Source organism: Mus caroli, chromosome 10 (assembly GCF_900094665.2).
Source record: "Mus caroli chromosome 10, CAROLI_EIJ_v1.1, whole genome shotgun sequence".
Taxonomy (NCBI): domain Eukaryota; kingdom Metazoa; phylum Chordata; class Mammalia; order Rodentia; family Muridae; genus Mus; species Mus caroli.
In genome coordinates this window covers 1,738,654-1,758,782 of record NC_034579.1, presented here as the reverse complement: position 1 = coordinate 1,758,782, position 20,129 = coordinate 1,738,654, and the positions used below count along the sequence as shown (strand labels likewise).

Below are 20,129 nucleotides of genomic sequence, written 5' to 3'. Positions count from 1 at the left end.
CTTCCCTTCCCTTAGGGAACACTTTTCCCTTTGTAATTTCTAATTCCCATTCTACAGAGACCTGGTAAACATCCTGACAATGTAACAGTGCACGAAAATGTAACATCTTTTTTTATGTGAACACTTGAAATACGGATTATCTGTGTGTATGTGTGTGTGTCTGTGTGTGTGTCTGTTTATGTGGCTGTGTATGTGTGTGTGTGTGTGTGTGTGTGTGCATGTGTACACTTGTGCATGTGCATGTGAAGGACAGGGGACCCTTGACTGTGATTCTGATAATGCTCTCTGCTTTTTGTTTGTCACAGGGTTCCTAACTGACCCAGATCTAAATAAGTAGGCTACACTGGCTGGGTGTCCTGTAAGCCCCAGTAGTCATGCAGTCTCCATTCCCAGCTCAGGGTTACAAGCCAAACCAGGTTCTTTTATGTGGGTTTTGGGGATTGCACTCAAGTTCTACCTTTAACAACAGAGCTCTCTCCATCTTTGAGTAAAATGCTTTCAAGGGTCTTCAAAGTGCTTTTTAAATGCTGTTTCTCTCACTGTTCTTGCTTGACTGTCCTCTAGGAGCTCCAGAAAGCCGTGGACCACCGCAAAGCCATCATCCTCTCCATCAACCTCTGCAGCTCTGAGTTCACCCAGGCTGACAGCAAAGAGAGTCATGACTTGCAGGATCGCTTATCCCAGATGAATGGGAGATGGGATCGAGTGTGCTCTCTGCTGGAGGACTGGAGAGGCTTGCTGCAGGATGCACTGATGCAGTGCCAGGTTGGTAGGGCTTAGGGTGGGTGATGACAGCAGACCAGACCCTAACATTACAGTTACTTGAGGATGTGCATGCTCTTCAAAGGCAGCATTTGAATGAGGTAACTGTTCTTATCATGGGAGAATCTATACCTGTGAGCCATGTTCAAGGAGTTTTGTCTAATCTTTTCTCTAGATTAAAAACCAGTGCTTACCAAGTGGACAATCTTTCTTTGACTCATTCATTTATGTCATTTACTCACTCAAAACACATTTTACCAAACATTTAGACAGGTAAGTTTTGCACAACACAGCAAGCATGACAGATGTTTATTCACCCACCTATGCCAGTATTTGTTGAGTTTCTTCTGTGTGCCAGGTAAGGCTCAGAGCAGTTGAGAGACAGCCTGTGCTTCTGTTAAAGAGACAATAGCAACACAATCTAAGGAGAAACTGACAGGTTGGCTCAGTGGATAAGGGTGTCTGCTACCAACCTGCAATTCATATGGGGAAGGAGAGAACTGACAACTGAAAGTTGTCCTCTGAACTCTACATGTGTGTCATGGCATATCACACAAATGCACATACAAATAAATAAGACTATAAATGTAAGGTAAGGAAATAGTTATCCAAGGAATCGATAGGTATGGGTGGGACCATAATGGAGAAAAGCCATCACAGAAGGGAGGGTGTACTGGCTGGTTTTGTGTGTCAACTTGACACAAGCTGGAGTTATGACAGAGAAAGGAGCCTCCCAGGAGGAAATGCTTCCATGAAATCCAGCTATAAGGCATTTTCTCAATTAGTAATCAAGGGGGGAGGAAGTGCATCAGCGGAGCTACCACGAGCTGAGTGCTCTCAGCCCCTGGGAAAGTCTGAGAATGGGGCCTCCCGTGGCCCTAATGGGGCTCTCCCCAAACAGGGATGTGACTTCCCAGAAAGCAGGGCATGGGCATGCATGGGCAGACTGGGCAGGATAAGCCCCGAGTAGGTGGATTCCTCCCTCACTGGAGCTTGGAACAGACTCATGGCCAGCAGTGCAAGTTCAATGGCTGAGATGAGGCACCTCGAGGGCCTCAAAACCCAACTTTTTCCTTGGCCATGATGGTTTGTGCAGGAATAGAAGCCCTAAGACAGAGGGCAAAGGATCTGTGGACATCTGACCGATGCTGGAAGGTTGTTGCTATGAAGGAGTTCAGCAGTTGGGAGGGCTACAAAGTATGCACAGGTGTTTTCTCTTAGGAGCATGCAAGAAGGTAGTATGACCAGGTTATAGCCAGCAAAACAGGAAGTGATCAGAAGCTCAAGGGCCAGTTCATACAGAGCATCGAGGCTCTGCCAGCCTTGGACTGTGTGCAGTGGGATAGGGCAGGATGGGAGCCTTGGGATGTGGGTGTCTTTCTCCTGTGTTTCTGCCATGTCTACTAAAGGCAGTGTCTTGTATACAGAGGCTCATCAGTAACAACGTCAAGTAAGGATGTCAGAAGATGCATGAATGGGCTATAGAATTGAGCCTGTGTCTTAAAAAAAAATGGAAAAATGTGAGCACACAGAGGAGAGTTGTTTCTTTTCAGATTATCTATTAGCACCACTAGGTTTGGTTTTGTTTCTTAGAAATTAAGTGTTTTAATGTCAGTGTGCTTTCTGCCTAAATGGTCCCACAAGGATAAGTTAGAAGCTTTAGGTAAACAGATAAAATCATGCTGTGTAAGTTACAACAAGGCTGCTGAGATGAGACCATAGCTACTATACCTCCTATCACAAGCAGGGGCCTGCCTCTTGACCCCAGAGATGGTTCATCTACTGGTCATTATGGTGCTGTATATTTACTGATGATAGCCATAGCAAAGAATTGAAGCTGGGTGGTGGTGTACACCTTTAATCTCAGCACTTGGAAAGCTCAGGCAGGCAGATCCCTGTGAGTCTGAGGCTTGCCTGATCTACATGGTAGCCGAGAACTTATGCTATTACACAGAGAAACCATGTCTTGAAAGAGTAAAAGAGAAAGAGGGAGAGGAAAGGGAAGGGGAGGGGAAGAAGGAGAAAGGAAGAAAGAAAGGAAGGGAGGGAGGGAGGGAGGAAGGAAGGAAGGAAGGAAGAGAGAGAGAGAGAGAGAGAGAGAGAGAGAGAGAGAGAAAGAAAGAAATTGAAATCTGTTCTAGAAAATTATTTATATCTGCTATTATTTTATGCTCTCTGTTTTTGATAGGAGTTCCATGAAATGAGCCATGCCTTGCTTCTCATGCTAGAAAACATTGACAGAAGGAAAAATGAAATTGTCCCAATTGATTCAACCCTTGACCCAGAGACACTTCAGGACCATCACAAGCAACTCATGGTGAGAGCTCCTGGTAATTTTAAAGGCACATTAAAAACCAACAAACAAAACAAAACAAAAAACCTTTGTATGCTCTGAACTTGTTCTCTAACTAAAGTCTCTAGCTTTATTCTATAGGGTTTCTATTCATTTGTATACATCACACAGGATAACATGATTAACCATTCATTGCCCAGTTGCACTAGTCTTAAGTGTTCTTTATCTCAGTCCCATTGTGTCTATTAAGGCAGCCATTTAGGGAAATATACTTACTCATTTTTTCCCTTAATATCTCTTTCTTTTTTAAAAATTTTATTAGATATTTTCTTTCAAATGCTATCTCAAAGGTCCCCTATACCCTCCCCTTGCCCTGCTCCCTTGCCCACTCACTCCCACTTCTTGGCCCTGGTGTTCCCCTGTATTGGGGCATATAAAGTTTGCATGACCAAGGGGCCTCTCTTCCCAATGATGGCTGAGTAGGCCATCTTCTGCTACATATGCAGCTAGAGCCGCAGCTCTGAGGGTACTGGTTAGTTCATATTGTTGTTCCACCTATAGGGTCGCAGACCTCTTCAGCTCCTTGGGTACTTTCTCTAGCTCTTCCATCAGGGGCCCTGTGTTCCATCCATATTTGCAGGGTAGGCCAAGCAGCAGGAGGTTGGAGCAGCTGGTCACATTGCATTCACTACCAGGAAACAGATGAGTGAATGAATGAGTGAGTGAGTGAGTGAGTGCTGGCACTCAGCTCTTCTTCTCCATTTATGCAGTTTCAGGAATGGTCCCTCTCACAACCAAGGCAATCCCCTAAAGGAATGGCCAGAGAGTTGTAATTGTAGATTCTGCCAAGCTGACAGTTAACAGTATATAGCACAATGCACTTAGTGGCTTATTATAAAACTGAATTCAACCTATTTAAATGAAAAAAAAAAGACAGTTAAGACAACTCAAGAGGAATTAAATAGGCCAGGTAAAAGAGACACAAGCATCGGTGGCAAGTTTGCAGACAGCTATGAGATAACTTGCTGCCATATCTTGCAAAACCAAAATATATCTATCTCATAGAAGCTTTTTCTGGCACTAAATTCACCTGGAATTTACTGTGCAAATCCATATTCAAGGATGTTGAAACAATATAACAGTGTTGCAGGGTGCTTGCTATAGCTGATAAGGGAGCAGGCTTGAGTTCTACCAGGAGAAAGTGTTTCCATCCTATCTGTCTCTGTGACTTCACACTGTTGTAGCATAGCACTTAGAGCACATTAACCTAAACTGTGGAATTAGTAGCTTTCATTCACCATTAGAGGGATCTTTGAAACCAATAGGAGATAGTAGTCCTTACGTATTTTTATTCAACCTTGACCTCTGGCAAAAAGCTTAGAAATTATCAATCACCACAGAGCATTTAAAAAAGATTTAGCTAGACCTTAGAATATACCCATATTTGAGTTTCACTGTACCTAGATTTTAATGTTTTATTTTTCTGTTTAACAGATTATCTTTGATCCCATTTTCATAGGACTTTCCTTTGTCAATATCTTCACATCCCTTATTCAGTTTAAACTTCCCCATAGTTCTTACTATGAACCCATGTGTCCAATGAGAACCCTGGGCTTAGAAGGATTTAGAGGTCTTTTAGAACATACTTGACCATATAGGTTAGCATGGAGCCCCCGTGTCACATCATGTGAGCTTCAGTCCTGTGTGGAGGCTACAGATACAAAAGCCCATGCAGGCAAGTTACTCTAAGTACTGAAACATCTTAAAGAACTGTCTCCTATCATACATGCAGCAAATAAAGCAGGAGTTGCTGAAGTCCCAACTCAGAGTGGCCTCACTACAAGACATGTCTCGCCAACTCTTGGTGAATGCTGAAGGTTCAGATTGTCTAGAAGCCAAAGAAAAGGTCCATGTGATTGGAAACCGGCTCAAACTTCTCCTGAAGGAGGTCAGCCATCATATCAAGGATCTTGAGAAGTTACTAGACATGTCAAGCAGTCAGCAGGTAAGCCCTCTCAGACACTGTGTGTGGCATCACATCCCCGGCAGCAGCCTGAAGCACTGTATCTCCACCCATCATAGAAAGGCTCGAATGTGCCACTTGTCAGACCCAGAGTGGCCACTCTCTGTCATGGCTCTTTCAAGAGCTGTCTCAGAATACAAAAGCAGACTCATAAACTTTTATAACAGGATGGTGCTTTTGATTCTGTGAAATCCAAGAGACCTCTTCAGCCTGCTACCTCCAACCCTGTTGCTGTGACTACTGTGGCATTTAATTTCAACCGTTTATTTAAGAAATGACATGTTTTCTGATATACAGCTGTGACAGACCAGAGCAGCCATTGTGTGTGGGTTTCGTGTTAAACACTGAGGAGAGTGTCTACTCTTCCTTTTGAATCTATCCATTCAGCCATTCGTCCATTCACTGAAATGGACCACTATGTGTTTGTTTTGGCCCATTTTTCCACTTAAATAAACTCTACAATGGTCACATTGTTAGTTTTGAGACGTGTGCCTATGGATACAGTGGTACTTAGTCAGACTTCAGACATTCAGTTGTGACATCTTTTCACAAGCACGAAACTGCTCATTCATCTGGAAGTATTCAAAGTACAGCCTCCCCAGAGTCACAACAGAGTAGAAGCAACACGGTTTTCCTGACCTTACAAAGCAGACTCCTAGATAGCTGTCACTTGCTTCGAACATAAATGCACTGGACTCTGTCTCTCCTGAGTGACCTGTACTTATAAAGAGGACTTCCCTCACCATGCTACTCCCCCCTCAGCAAGCCAGTAATCAGCCTGATCTACCCAAGTCACAAAGAGATAACAAAGCCAGAAAAATAAGACACTAGCTATGTTTTCCAGAAGTTCCAAGCTTATACCAAGAAATCCCCGATAAACTAGGAGAACTAGGTTTCAGTCTTGTCATCTGAATCAGGTTTGCCTGCCGAGTGCCTGACCTTTATGATGGAGATGTAGAGATGAAGGTGAAGAGGGCTGAGGTGGGAACTGAGTACCTGGATACTCTGGGATGTGGAGTTGTTGAATGTGACCTTTTTTCTTGCAGGATTTGTCATCATGGTCTTCTGCAGATGAGCTGGATACCTCAGGATCTGTGAGTCCCACATCCGGAAGAAGTACCCCAAACAGACAGAAATCGGTAACTTTCTGTTGGCTCTTTCCAGTTGCTCCATGGGTGGGAAGTGTGAGATATGACAGGCTTTGTGTCTACAGGGTCCACAGGCTCAAAACTTGAGTCCCCAAAGAGGAAAGGACAGTTACCTATGTAAATTTATTCCTCCAGCCTTGTAGCATATTCTCAGCAATAATACAGAGTGATTTTGTTTTTGTTTTTGTTTTTCCTTTTAATGAGGTCAACGTGTGGCTAATGTGCAAGAAGAATTTTTTTTCTTGATCAAATGGTCATTTCTAGAAATGGTTCTCATGTGTACCCTTGGTGGCTCACTTTTTCAAATTACCACCAGCATGCCCACTAAAAAGGTGGATTGTCGTGCCCAGAAGTGCCACATACAGTAGAGGCGAACCGTGAGCATCTTGTGAGTCACTGAATTGATAGGACCAATGAAGTTGCATTGACTCTCAAGAGAAAGAGCTTCTGAGTGATAACACCCAAGGACTTCTGGGTATTAACCCTAAAAGGGCACCCACTCAAACCAACACCATACCCAGCCCATGGTGGAAACTGCCTCACCAGATCACACAGAGGATAGACAGCAAAGTTGTCCCCGCTCCCCTCTAGACCTCAGTTCTCTGTGTATAGGAGCTTGTTTTTATTTTTGTTTGATTTTCTTTTTGGTCTGGCTTTATAAGTATATTCATTCCATTTCCCCTTAGAGTATAGAAGTAATAATTTCCTTTGTATTTTGTCATATATACTTACGTTCTATGCTGATACATGTGTTATCCTTACTAGACTTTCATTTGTGTTTTTACCAACATTCACTAGTTTCCTACAGACCCTGGTCTAAGAATGTGAAGGAACACTGGATTTTCTACTCAAAATTTAGTCTTGATTTATCTTGAGGATGTGACATGTTGAGCTTCAGCTCAGTTCCCTTAAAACTCTTATTACGGACTCTGCTCCCTCTAAGTTTCCAGAAGGCAAAAGCCTATGTGAATTATTTCTGAAGTATACGGAATAATGAAGTAAGCTTCATGTTTAGAATCTCTAAGTGCACAGAGTGTCTTGTAACACAGAGTCATCTGTGCTTTAGCCTGGAGTGGCAGAGGCTGTGCCCACTATGGGTGCACACTACAATCATGCCTCGTGTAATGTAAATGGCTGATACTATAACTGTGAGTCTAGCCCACTCCTTCCACTGAAGAAAAGCCAGTTTCCTTGGTCTATGGGTACCGGTCATTGCGTTTGATTTGTTTGCCCTTTGCTGCCTTCTTAGTTGTTTTCATTGGTTAGCTTGTCTTTATTTGCCTGGACTGAACATTCTTCTTTCTTTACCCCCTGTTCATTGCAAACAGCCACGAGGCAAATGTAGTCTCTCACAGCCTGGACCCTCTGTCAGCAGCCCAAAGAGCAGGTACCTTGTTCTCCTGGTTTCCACCTGTTCTAGATCCCCCAAGAGGATGATAAAAATTGCCCATGAGTTAGGGAAGCCTCTAATCTGGTGTGTCTCAGGTGGGGAGTGGAGATATTTCACCTCTTCCTAGTAGATTGGAAGAGAACTCTATCCAAAGAGAACAGGTAAATCTCATAGTGGAATTTGTCTTCCATCAAAATTTTGTTTCCCTGTATTTACACCATCTGATCTTGTGGATCAAAACATACACTGTGTGTCCGTGAATATGCAATTCAATTAGTGGCACAACTGCCATTGGTTCATGGCAGATTTTATCATCCTCTTCCCTTCTCGATTTTACAAGAAGGCAGGTAACTGATCAGTGAATTATTTCACCCCTTACAGAACCCACAAATCTGCATAAAATATACTAACATTCCCAAGTTTGTTTGTTTGTTTTAATTTTACCTTCCTGTTTTATCCAGATTGTGGGTTTTAGATTTTCAAAATGGCCAAGCCAAATTTGGTGTTCTTCATTTGAAATGCCGAAGCACTCTTCTGCTCCCCTAACACTTGGCTCCCAGCAGCACCCTCACCTTCCTAACACTCGGGGAGCTCCTTCACTCTGAAGCCAGGGGCAGCCCTTGCCCTGTTCACTCACCCCTATGCTGCTGCAATTCACACTTGCCTCTAGGGTCCCCGTTGCCCTCCCCCCCGCAGTTAGCAACGCTTCGCCTTTTCTGTTGTTGGTGTGGTGTCTGTATGCCTCTGACCTGCCACCACTCAGCTTATGTTCCCCCAGAAAAATTTTTTTTCTTTCTTTTCTTTCTGATTTTTCTTTTCTTTCTTTCTTTCTTTTTTTTTTTTTTCCTTTTTGGGAAATGAAAATACTTTTCTAGTAGCCGAGTTTTCAGTCATAGTTCCAGCCTGTTCCCCATAAAAATATCTGCCCTTTTGGAAACGTATCACCACTGAGAAGAAATCTGAATGGAGATGAGGAAATGCATAGCTGTAAACTGGCCCTCAGTCATGGTTTCGGTTTATCAGCCATGCGATGCAGGGCTGGCTATTTTGTGCATCATCCTTACTCAGCTGAAGTAACAGAGCATATTTTTATATGCTTTCTTGTTTCAAGCCCCCTTTTACTGTAGTCCCCTCCCCCTGCTTTTATTTTTGTATTTGGTTGGTTGGTTGGTTGGTTGGTTTGAAAACAAGGGTCTGTTTTTGTTTTGTTTTCAACAACCCATAATAAAATAGCAATAATGAAATATTGACTAAATCTTCCTGGCACCTAGGCAGATAATGATGGTCATCTCTGGGTGGTCTTATGCCCTCTTAGCCATCTACCTACAAGGAAAGGCAATCCCATCCTGTAGGGAGCATTGTATTATCTAATTCCCCTTCTCCCACAAATGAATTGTGGATGTGCCATGACCAGAGGTGAAGCCATCCCATAGCAGTCCTTTGAGAAAGCCACAGATCCAGTCCTCTGACTGACAAAAGGGATGTTGCTATTAAGGGAGGAAGCAGTTAGATGGCAGCAAGAGTAGCCATTGGGTCACAAATACCAAACCTATCTGCTCCCCTAATTAGTTTAGGCTGCCACCTAGGCCTTCTGAATGGCTAAGGTGTTGTTTCTTAGGGCATCAGTTGCTTTCATGTGCCTAACAGATTTTACCAATGTGCCTGCCACATTCTCGCTGCAATACCCACGAAGCTCCTATCGGCTCTATTCTGCCCAGAATCACTAATTAACACTCCTCTGAAAATTTACCAGTGCTCTCTCGGGTTACTTGGGAGGGAATCGATTATAAGGAGGCTTTACCTGGATGACATGCTCCATCAAACACCTTGGCAAACAAGCTCTGGTTGAACATGCTGGGGCTCCTTAGCTCCAGGGAACCTTGGATCAGGTGCACTCAACCCTGTCAATGGGTACAGAGGGGATGTTCACCTCACTTACAGTCTAGGCAGCTATCCATTCTTTGGCACAGAAACTGACCTTGTGTTTGATCTTGCACTGCTCCAACAAATCTGGAAGGCTACTGAAGAAGCACGGGATTTAGAGACAGATGCTATCTTCTGAAAACAAGGAGCTAATTCGGGAAGGAATTGGTTTAAAGGGAGAGGTTGTATTTTGTTGTGGTTTTCAACTAAACAGTAACAACATCCTCACCTGTTATATATTTCAGTTGAAATTTAAGTCGGCAATTCCATGTTCTTATTGATTATTACAATAGTCTAATTGGATGGAGGCCCATTACTCAGAGTCTCTCTAGGCCCCAAATCTACAAAATCAATACATGATGCTTTCTTCCATTAAAAGATATGAGAGTCCAGAGATTCCTAGAATCAATTACCAAGAGCTTCCAAAGAACTTGCTAAGATTATAAGAAACCAAACACACAACATAAAATGGTGCCTGCATTTATACTGCCCCATAATACTACGGGGTTTCATTTGAGGTTAAGCACATAGAAGTGTGCCTTCAGAACAGTGCTGTTTGTGGTCCCAGCATCTGACTTAAGATTCTGTAACCCTGTCACCAAAAGTCTTCCATACAGATATGCACGGATGAGCAACAGTTTAAGAAACTGGGAAGGTGATGTGCTAGCTTTCAGCAAGATGTGATTCTCTTCACCCTGTGTGGGATGAAGGATGACTTCACTCTACAGCTGAGAACACAGAGAGGCAGAACTTTTCTGGATGCTTTTAGTTTTGGCCTCGTCTGCACAGAGAATTAAGAAGGAATAGAAGCCAAAAAGGACTGGCTGAAGTCCTGGTAGGAGGCACAAGAAAGAGGGGTCCTTTCAAATTGGTTCAAGGTAGTCAAATACATCTAAGCAAGCCAGTAGGGGGTTTCTTTTGCTTGTTCACTAAAGGACTCCTAAAGGTGCTGTTCAATTGATGGTGAAATTTGTTTTCCAGTTTCTTCATTTGGACTCTTCCTGGTAGCCCATTGTTCAAAGCATCCAAAGAGCCTTAGCATAAAGCAGTTGCCCTTGGAGAGGCAGCTGCCTTCATGCCTGAAGACAACTGTAGGGTGGGGCACCAACAGGCTTCTCTTTTGCTCTTTTGAAGTGGGATATCCCAGTGTTTGGGGGTAAAGAGTCAAGCAGTTTGGGAAATAATATCTTTGAAACCATTGTTAGTAAGTCAGAAATGTTTTCCCAAGAGAACAGACTGAATTCAGCAGTTTTCAAGGATATTACTCAGCACACCCCAGTATAGCCATACAGAGAATAACTGTTAGGTGCTGGCATTTATCTAGCACTTAATGTGTTTTGAGCACCGTGCTAAGAATTGTGTGTGTTACCTCAGTTAACATTAAATCCCTGTGACATGGCTAGCTAGATCCCTCAATTTACAGACAAGAACAAGAGATTAGAAATATGAACACAGGTCTCACAAGACTCGGAACCCTACTATAGTGAAAAGACACCTCTCTCCCACTGGGATGTCCATAGTAGGATTAATCAAGCAATGTGTGCATAGGACCAGGTGAACATTCCATTTGGAAGGAGGGAATAACAGAGCCCTCAGTTGCTTCTTGCAACTTGCCTTCTCAGCACACAGCTAGGAGCTACTGAATGTCAAAGACTATAGATGGACAGCTAGAAATTTCTGCATATGGAATTTATTTATCCTGTCTAACAAGTGTCAAAACAAACTGAAAATACCCCCCCCCTAGCTTTGTAAGATGTACGCATGTAATTATCTCATTATATCTTCCTTGGCCCTGTGGGATCTGCAAACTGAGTTACCTACTGTATGCAGATCCCCAGGCCTCGGGGTTCTCTTTGTTATATGCACTTTCTTTTGTGTCATTTGGTTTTAGACCCTGGTCCATCCCTTACCATCCTCCTTCATCCATGAGTATGTGTTCTAGAAAAGGGAAAAACAGTTATTTTTCTGCCAATTTGAAAGAATAGAAGAGAAAGATGAGATATAGATTTACTTGGAGAGAATATGCACATGTTATTCTGGACAAAATTACTTAAAATATCCCTATTGATTGAGTTCTTTGGGTACAGCCACACAGTTAAGTGTCCCCTACAAATGCAGTCTACACTGTCACCCTTGTCTATACAGAAGCCATTGAAGAATGACCATGAGCAAGTCCACTTATCACTATTGCTCTGTCTTCTATTGAAGTTTTCAGGACTCTTAAAAATTGAATGTCCTTAAGTCAGTAAGTTAATATTAAAATAAGCACCCTTTTACTCTGAGATGATTAACCTATTGGTGCTGAAATCTCTAAGACAGAGTCACCCTGATGGAGCAACTTTGAAACTCTGAGAATTCTTACAGTTACTTCAGGTTGAGTGAACACTTGTCTCAGTAGGTAGACTGGACATTTAGTCCAACTGCACTGATAACCACTAAGTGCTATGTGTTCTCTTTGTCCCTGCCTCCTCAGCCCATTACTTCTCGCCAAGTTGGCATCAACAGTAGAAGTCAGGTGGCAGTTACATTTTACTAAAGAACATTCTGATGTTGTTAAATGTGCCATGTCCTTCAAAGGATTCTGTCACATGTGAGCCCATGCTCTCCAAATGATAACCTCTCTAGTTCTTGGTAGGAATGAACTGGTCATGACAAAGCCTCTGTGTTTTTTTTAATATCCTGCCCTTTAACCTCACAGAAGGTAATAATTGACAAAGAGGAGCTATCCAGCTTTGTTTGATCGAATTCTCAATTGTTTTGTGGACCTTTGCCCATCCCTAAAGTATCTAAATATCTCCTGGTTGAAGTGGTCTTGAGGAATGGAGCTTCATCTTCAGCCATTGCACTGTCATTTATCTAGGGTCAGTGCTGTTTGCCAGGGACTATTTTCACATCAGCATGTACTCAAGGATCATGCCAAAGAAAGACCCAGTACAGAATCTGCCCTCCCCCTTTATCTTATATTTCTCAGGACACTTCAAAACAAACAAACTATTGAGTAAGCCATCAAAGAAAAAATGACTTTGGTACTTACTATGCTAAGCCACCCATCTACTTTGAAACAATGAAAGGAACCAAAAAAAAAAAAAAAAGAAAAAAACGAAAGAAAATAATGAAAGGAATACCCAAAAAGCAAGTGTAGCTACCTGAGGATTTTGTGACTTCCTGGAAGCATAGTCCCCTGACAGTGATAGAATGGCATGTGACAAATGCTTTTATGACTTGAAATGTTGATTTTAAACACAAGGAAACTACTTCCCAATGTTTTAGGAAGAAAACATTGGTGTTTGCTTCTACATGTGAATTATATGTAACATAAATGTGCCTGTAGTTCATGTCACCAACCAAAGGATCATAGAGTGGAGAGTGTGGTCATAGATCAAGATCAAGGAGTGCAGTGGGCAAGAGTCTAGGGAAGATCTTGATAGATTTAACTTTAATGTGTCATTTGACTACTGTTAGAGTCAGAGTCCTGGAGCTGGGAAGATGGCTCAGTTCTGTGCTTGCTGCATAAGCATGAGACTGTGAATTTGGACACTCAGCCTCCAAGTAAAATATATCTGAAATTCTGGTGCTGAGGAGGCAGAGACAGAGGAGCTCTGCACTTTATTGGTCAGCTAGTCTTGCTGTGTTCATGAGCTTAGGTTCAGTGAGAGACCCTGTCTCACAAAATAGGAAGGACACATCTGACATCAACATTTGGTCCCACAACCACCCATACATACACAAAAAATGTACACACACACACACACACACACACACACACACACACACACACACTGATCCTTAAAGAAGGTCCAAGTTGCGATCATTGAAGTCTCAGGCTGTTTCCTTCACTGGGCTCCTTGCTGGTGATCTCAACTCGGGTCTTCATCCTGAGAGCCTTCTCTCCATCATCTAGAAGAGGAAGCTAATGTGCACACATCTCAGGTGTCAGTTGTGAGGGTAAATGAGGGATACCCAAGTGTTGCCTAGCATTTTTTTCAGAATAAACATTAATTCTCCTTAGCTACTTACCTACGACATGAGGAAAAGGGCTACATATACCACCCCTATCTAAGCAGGAATATTTTATAATTGGTAGCTTAGGAAGTTTCTGTTTCACACCCTCTTCCCTTAGTAAGGCACATCCTATTTATTTTACGCTTTGCTGTTTTTCCTTGAAACATACATTTCCTGCTATCCAGCTAGTTAGGAATAACTCGCTAGGTCTGGCATCAAGGAATTTTCCCATTAGATGGTGAGGCAATCTTTTGGACTCTCAGTTGGGGCCTGTTTATATTGACAAATCAGTAGAACTCACAAATCACATAGAATATGGAGTTGAAAAACTGGAAGCTCTCTGGCCTCATTAGAAGAGTCCTGTCACTCAGGCAAGCTGAGTTGGTCAGGGTTACACTGCCTTTCATTGTGGGCTTCAGGGAGACATGAGGTTATAGTTTAGGGCGGAGATTTTTCTCCCTCCGTTATAGTTCAAAACCAGATTAGAGACACAGGTCAGTGCGAATTGCTTAGGACTTTAACACTGGCCTCTCTCCTACCCTCCTCTTACAGTTTAATCACAGATTTGAGTAGCTCCTCTGTTCCCTTTAAGAAGGTTGTATTTTTATTGTAACATTTATTTTCTCAGGCACCACACCTCTTCCCCACTAATCTCAGGTAATCTTCCAAAATTAACAGCCAACTGGGAAGCTGCAAACATCCTATCTTTTTAGAATCTAAACCTGTGGAGTGGTAACCAACATAGATTTTATATCTCTCTTAACAAAGGCACTTGAAGTCCTTATGTTTAATTATACTGAACTCTTGAGAAAATTCAGATTAGGGCCTGGGAAATCCATCTTCTGGTATAGCTAGTAGTTTTTGCTCATAGGATGCTGTTAGATATATATGTCCATAAAATAGCTGTTGTAAAACAAAACAAAACCAAACCCATTCTTAGCCATTTTCACAAGTAACCCAACAGAGCATTAATGACTGCTCCAATAAGAAGTGAAGTAACACACCAACTTAGAAGAAACTGTTTCCACATTCAGGACTTCAGCCACTGTTTCTTATGAATGCCTCAAACCCCTGTGCTTTCCCTAATGCAGTTAAAGCAAGATGGGAAAACTTGGCACTTTCAATCTAGAAGGAGCTTCAAAGTGACAATCTTTCCTCTCTGGGAAACAGTGGTGATCACACACAGCCACTGCATTAGTGACAGACCAGACTAGAATCTGCTCTTCATCGTTTGTGTTTCAGAGACAGACTTCATTGCTGTTCTTTGTGCAGTTTTGAAACTACCTTATCCTGTTGAAACATTATTCTGGACAAAATTACTTAAAATCCTTAATATCAATATCCACTAAGTTCTTCAGACAAGGTTACACAGTTAACTTTTTCCCATACAAATTCCATCGACACTGGCACCCACGTTTATCCAAAAGCCAGTGAAGAATGGCCAAGTGCAAGTCCACTTATCAAAGTTGTTCTGCCTTCTGTTGAATTTCCCAGCATTCTCAAAACTTGTATGATCTTTCTTAAGTCAGTAACTTAATATCAGAAAGTGCCAGGAGGAGCAGATGCTGGTGAGACGCACGATGAAAGCAGGGCATAGTCTGAGATGAAGTATCTTCCCTGGGTCTGAGCAGTGTGACGGAGGGCATTCTTACCCTGTACTACGTAGCTTTGATCTTACTCAGGGTGCTTAGAAGTGACACACTGTGGGGCTCTCACAACTCATCTTCTCTAACTGTGTTCCTGATATTCTGAAGCCAAGAAAGTACCACATCAAACATCTATATCTTAGTTATCCTGAGTTTATTTCGTTTATGCAATTATCATTATTGATTGGAAAATATTCACCAAACTGAGTAGAGGGAGCATAAGTTGGATGCATTTTGTCACCTTTAATTGACTGATTGGATGTTTAGTTTCGAGTTAGCGTCCTTTCGCAGCACTGTTCCTTTGGTCACATGGAAGCGACCCAGGCAGCCTACGGAAGGCTCACAGTTCTTATGGTGGTTGGCAAATGACATGGGCACCCTGAGGAAGACTGACTACTCAGTGCCAAATTGGGTTGTGTTTTGCATGGCCCTTTATGTCCCAGGAAGGCACTAGAGCAAGAAACACTAAAGCAAGCCCATCCTGTATTTGAGTTGAGTTGTTTATGTCAATTCTTCCCTTAGGTCCACAAGAGATGGCTCCGATTCCTCCCGTTCTGACCCCAGGCCAGAACGGGTGGGTCGAGCATTCCTGTTTCGGATCCTCCGGGCAGCTCTTCCCTTTCAGCTGCTCCTGCTGCTGCTTATTGGACTCACCTGCCTCATACCCATGTCAGAGAAAGACTACAGCTGTGCCCTCTCCAACAACTTTGCCCGATCCTTCCATCCGATGCTCAGATATACCAACGGTCCTCCTCCACTCTGAAGCAAGCAGACATCCCCACACAAGTGCAGGCAGCAAGAGGAGAAGGAATATCAAATGGCCGAGAAGCACCTAAAGAAAAGTTCAACATCCTTAATCATCAGGGAAATGCAAGTCAAAATAACCCTGAGATGGAGACACATGCTCCAGTATGTTCATAGCAGCCTTATTTATAATAGCCAGAAGCTGGAAAGAACCCCAATGTCCCTCAACAGAAGAATGGATACAGAAAATGTGGTACATTTACACAATGGAATACTACTCAGCTATTAAAAAACAATGAATTTATGAAATTCCTAGGCAAATGGATGGAACTAGAACATATCATCCTGAGTGAGGTAACCCAATCACAAAAGAACACACATGGTATGCACTCACTAATATTAGTCCCAAAGCTCCAAATACTCAAGATACAATTCACAGACCACATGAAGCTCAAGAAAAAAGAAAACCAAAATGTGGGTGCTTCAGTCCTTCTTAGAAGGAAAACAAAATACTCACAGGAGCAAATATGGAGATAAAATGTAGAGCATAGACTGAAGGAGAAGCATCCAAAGACTGTCCCACCTGGGTATTCATCCCATATACAGTTACCAAACCCAGACACTATTGTAGATTTCAAGAAGTGCATGCTGAAAGGAGCCTGATATAGCAGTCTCCTGAGAGGCCCTGCCAGAGCCTTACAAAGGTGGATGCTCACAGCCAACCACTGGACTGTGCATGGGGTCCTCAATAGAGGAGTTAAAGGACTGAAGGAGTTGAATGGGATTGCAGCCCCACAAGAAGAACAACAATATCAACCAACCAGTCCCCCAGAGCTCCCAAGGACTAAGCCATCAACCAAGGAGCACACATGGCTCTAGTTGCAGAGGATGGCCTTGTCATGCATCAATGGGAGGAGAGGTCCTTGGTTCTATGAAGGCCCCATAGATAGATGCCCCAGTGTAGGGGAATTGAGGGTGGGGAGGTGGGAGTGGGTGGGTTGAGGCACACCCTCAGAGAAGCAGGGGGAGGGAAGATGGGATAGGGGATTTCAGAGGGGGAGGGGACCAGGAAAGGGGATAACATTTGAAATCTAAATAAAGAAAATATCCAATTAAAAGAAAAAAAAGAGGGGAACAGGCCCAAAACAATCCCAGGCTGTTAGAGAAGACGTGATCTAGGCGGAGGTCCTCATACGGCAGCTTCAGTTCTCCATACCCTGTGTGAAAAAAAAAATTAGCCTTCAGACATAGACAGTAAACAGCAGAAGGCACAAAAATATGGGATTAGTACTGTGTCATTTGACACTCTGAGCCTTAATAAGAAATTAAGATAAGGACATATAGTGTTCCCTGGACCCATGAAATCTGGGCCTTTGGCATAGCCAATGGCTCTTTCTACTGGGCCATCTGGGCAGCTTTCCTATGGTGCTGCTCGATCAACCCAAAAGCCTCTCTCCCAGGCACCATGTCAGTATTGTACAATCTATCATCCCACCCTGCTGGAGGCTTTAGAAGCTTCTCACAGACCATTTTTAGGAACGTATATGGCAGCTTCCTTTCTACCTTGGTTTCTTCGGGGCATGATGTTTTGATATTGCTTTAGAGGCACAGGCTGTAAATCTGAAAGGCACTTTTTAAAAAAAAAGGTATAAAGAAAATCTGGATGTAATAAAATCATGGAAAGCTTTATGTGAAGAAAATTGAATGTTATAGTATAAAAAAAGATATTTATGAATGTACAGTTTGCTAAAGCCAAGTTTTTGTTTGTTGATTTCTTTGCATTTATTATAGACTCTATAAAGAACATTGTCACAAAAAAAACCCTTGTCTGTGCTTTTTCTTCCTTTAAAACATAATTTGAATTTTCATTATTCACTAAGACAAAACCTAAACTATCTTTTCATTGTTAGTGTTAAGCCATACTTTATGTCTGGCAATATTATTTACATGTTCAATAGCATATATTTGGATGCTTTGGTGATGGTGGAGGAGGAGGAAGAGGAGGAGGAGGTAGAGATAGGGGGAGAGAGAGAGAGAGAGAGAGAGAGAGAGAGAGAGAGAGAGAGAGAGAGAGAAAGAGAAAGAGAGAGAGAGATTGAAGTCATAGAACAAGTTTCCCCCTGAGCAAATTTGAACAAAAACCAAATCACATTTTCTAAATGGGTCAGTCTGACAGGTGTACTCAGTGGCTGGTCCGGTCTCACTCCCATCACTCTGGTGGTCAGTGGAATTAACAAGAAATCCCAGCATTCTCAGTCACTGCCTTGGAGGAAGAACACAACACATGTTGGATTCTTTGTGACTACAAAACCCAAAGTGGTTCTTGTTACTTCAGTACACAGGAAGTTGAATTCACATATTCCTTATGAAAACTAGAGAGAAACTCCTAATATTGCCCTTTTGACTCTGTTCTAAATTTTGGGGTTTTACCCACACTTGCTTTTTTTTCTTTTTTCTTTAATGAATGGAGCTAGAAGGGAAGGGTGTACTGAAGGGAAAAGGTAGCTAGAGGAGGTGTGTATGCACACAGGAACCTCGAGAGGCCTCTTGCTCTGTAGCAAATCAGATCTCATAGATTCCAGTTTCATGCACATGCCTTTGTTCCCTTTGCACAGTTGGAAAAGCTCCATAAGATCCCTGTCAGAGCCCTCTGCTCACATCCATCCCAAAGGTGCACATGGTCCGTGAATCTTCCTGAAGCCTCCCTTTAGAGCACTGTTTTTCCTTTAAGCTCCTTTGATCCTTAACTACTAGGTAAGATGAAAATTTCCTCCTCTAGTATTTATGCTTTAATAAATAAGATGCCAACACACCATCGTCAGGCAAAGACAGGACAATTGAAGAGTTAGAAGCCAGCTAGGGCTTTTACAGTGCGATGCTATCTCAAATAAAAAATATTAAAAAAAGAAAGAAAGATGATTTTATTCTACCCTATGACCTTGCCAACTATAACTCTTATAGAGTGATTTGGTGCAAATTAAATTATAATTTATCATTGATAATTTTAGGAGGAGCATATACAAATATACGAATATATTTCTAAGTTTCACTGGGTACTGGTCTACATTGGCTGCTCTCTGAATTTGAAAGGATGGGTTCCCATTTTCCTTTATGTCCTCTCTGCTTCCTTCACCACCTCAGCCACACTAGTCCCCTAAATATTCAAGTTTATAGATTCTGCTAAATAAATTATTTAGACCAATCTGGGGCACTTACAAGGCCCTGAAGCTGTCTCCTGTAGTTTCTGCCATGGGGTAGGTTGGGTACCATCTCAGCAGAAGTCTGTTCCAGGGCTTAGTAAGCTGAAGAACTTGAACTCACATCAGACCTTCCATCCATCTCTGGGGCAGGGCCAGGGCATCTGCATTTACACATCTACTTGGATGATGGCATCCTCACTGTGGACAAGCATTAATTAATTAGTTAATTTAGTTTTTATTTACATTTCAAATGTTATCTCCCTTCCTGGTTTTGCCACACAAACTCCCCATTCCCATCCTATCCCCCTTACCCCTGCCTCTATAAGAGTGCTCCCTCACCCACCCTCCCACTCCCACCTCACCAGCCAAGCATCCCCCTATGCTGTGGCACCAAGCCTCCATAAGACCTAGGGCCACTCCTCTCATTAATGACTAACAAGGCCATCCTCTGCTACATATGCAGCTGGATCCATGGGTCCCTCCATGTGTTCTCTTTGATGGTTTAGTCCCTGGGAGCTCTGGGGCGTGGGGAGGTCTAGTTGGTTGATATTGTTGTTCTTCCTATGGGGTTCCACTAACTTCACTTCTTCCCCTAACTCTTCCATTGTCTCTTATTCTTACTATCCCTTCCCTCCTTTCTTATGAGGCAGCTCACAAGCTACCTCCTAGTTGAAGAATATTCTGGTCACTTCTCAACCATCCTTGACTTCCCTGCACTGATCTTTCTTCTTTGGGACATTCCTAGCATGAGTGCTAGGAATGAGTGCTGTATTGTCTTCTCTCAGGCAGTTCCTACCTAATTCCCCCGACAACAACTCCCAGGAAGGATGCTCCTTTAGAAAAATGAAAGCCAGCTTTGAGAGACAACCAGCAGCGTGCAATCAGAGCTAAAGGAACCCCTGAGCACAGGTCCAAGATGGGGCATTCTTCAGCTTCCACTCCCCTCTCATGACCCTTCTGCTTCAAGTAGAAGTGTGGCCTCTTGCTCACTTCAGTCC

At 42.7% G+C, this 20,129-nt stretch overlaps 1 protein-coding gene across 15 annotated transcripts in view; it reads left to right on the top strand.

The window, feature by feature from the left end:
* The window catches only part of Syne1 (spectrin repeat containing nuclear envelope protein 1), a 444,430-nt gene extending 426,853 nt beyond the window's left edge, over positions 1-17,577 (top strand). For 11 of the 15 annotated variants that reach the window (XM_029482403.1, XM_029482399.1, XM_029482401.1 and 8 more), the window contains 6 exons: positions 565-765; positions 2,951-3,079; positions 4,848-5,060; positions 6,125-6,217; positions 7,555-7,613; positions 15,710-16,066. In XM_029482403.1, the coding sequence (XP_029338263.1) occupies positions 565-765; positions 2,951-3,079; positions 4,848-5,060; positions 6,125-6,217; positions 7,555-7,613; positions 15,710-15,950 (936 nt within the window). In that variant the 3' untranslated portion in view covers positions 15,951-16,066. Of the gene's footprint in view, positions 1-564; positions 766-2,950; positions 3,080-4,847; positions 5,061-6,124; positions 6,218-7,554; positions 7,614-15,709 lie in introns of all 15 variants that reach the window. The other 4 variants (XM_021175092.2, XM_021175091.2, XM_029482408.1 and 1 more) reach the window with 3 other exon arrangements.
* Positions 17,578-20,129: the final 2,552 nt, after the last annotated feature.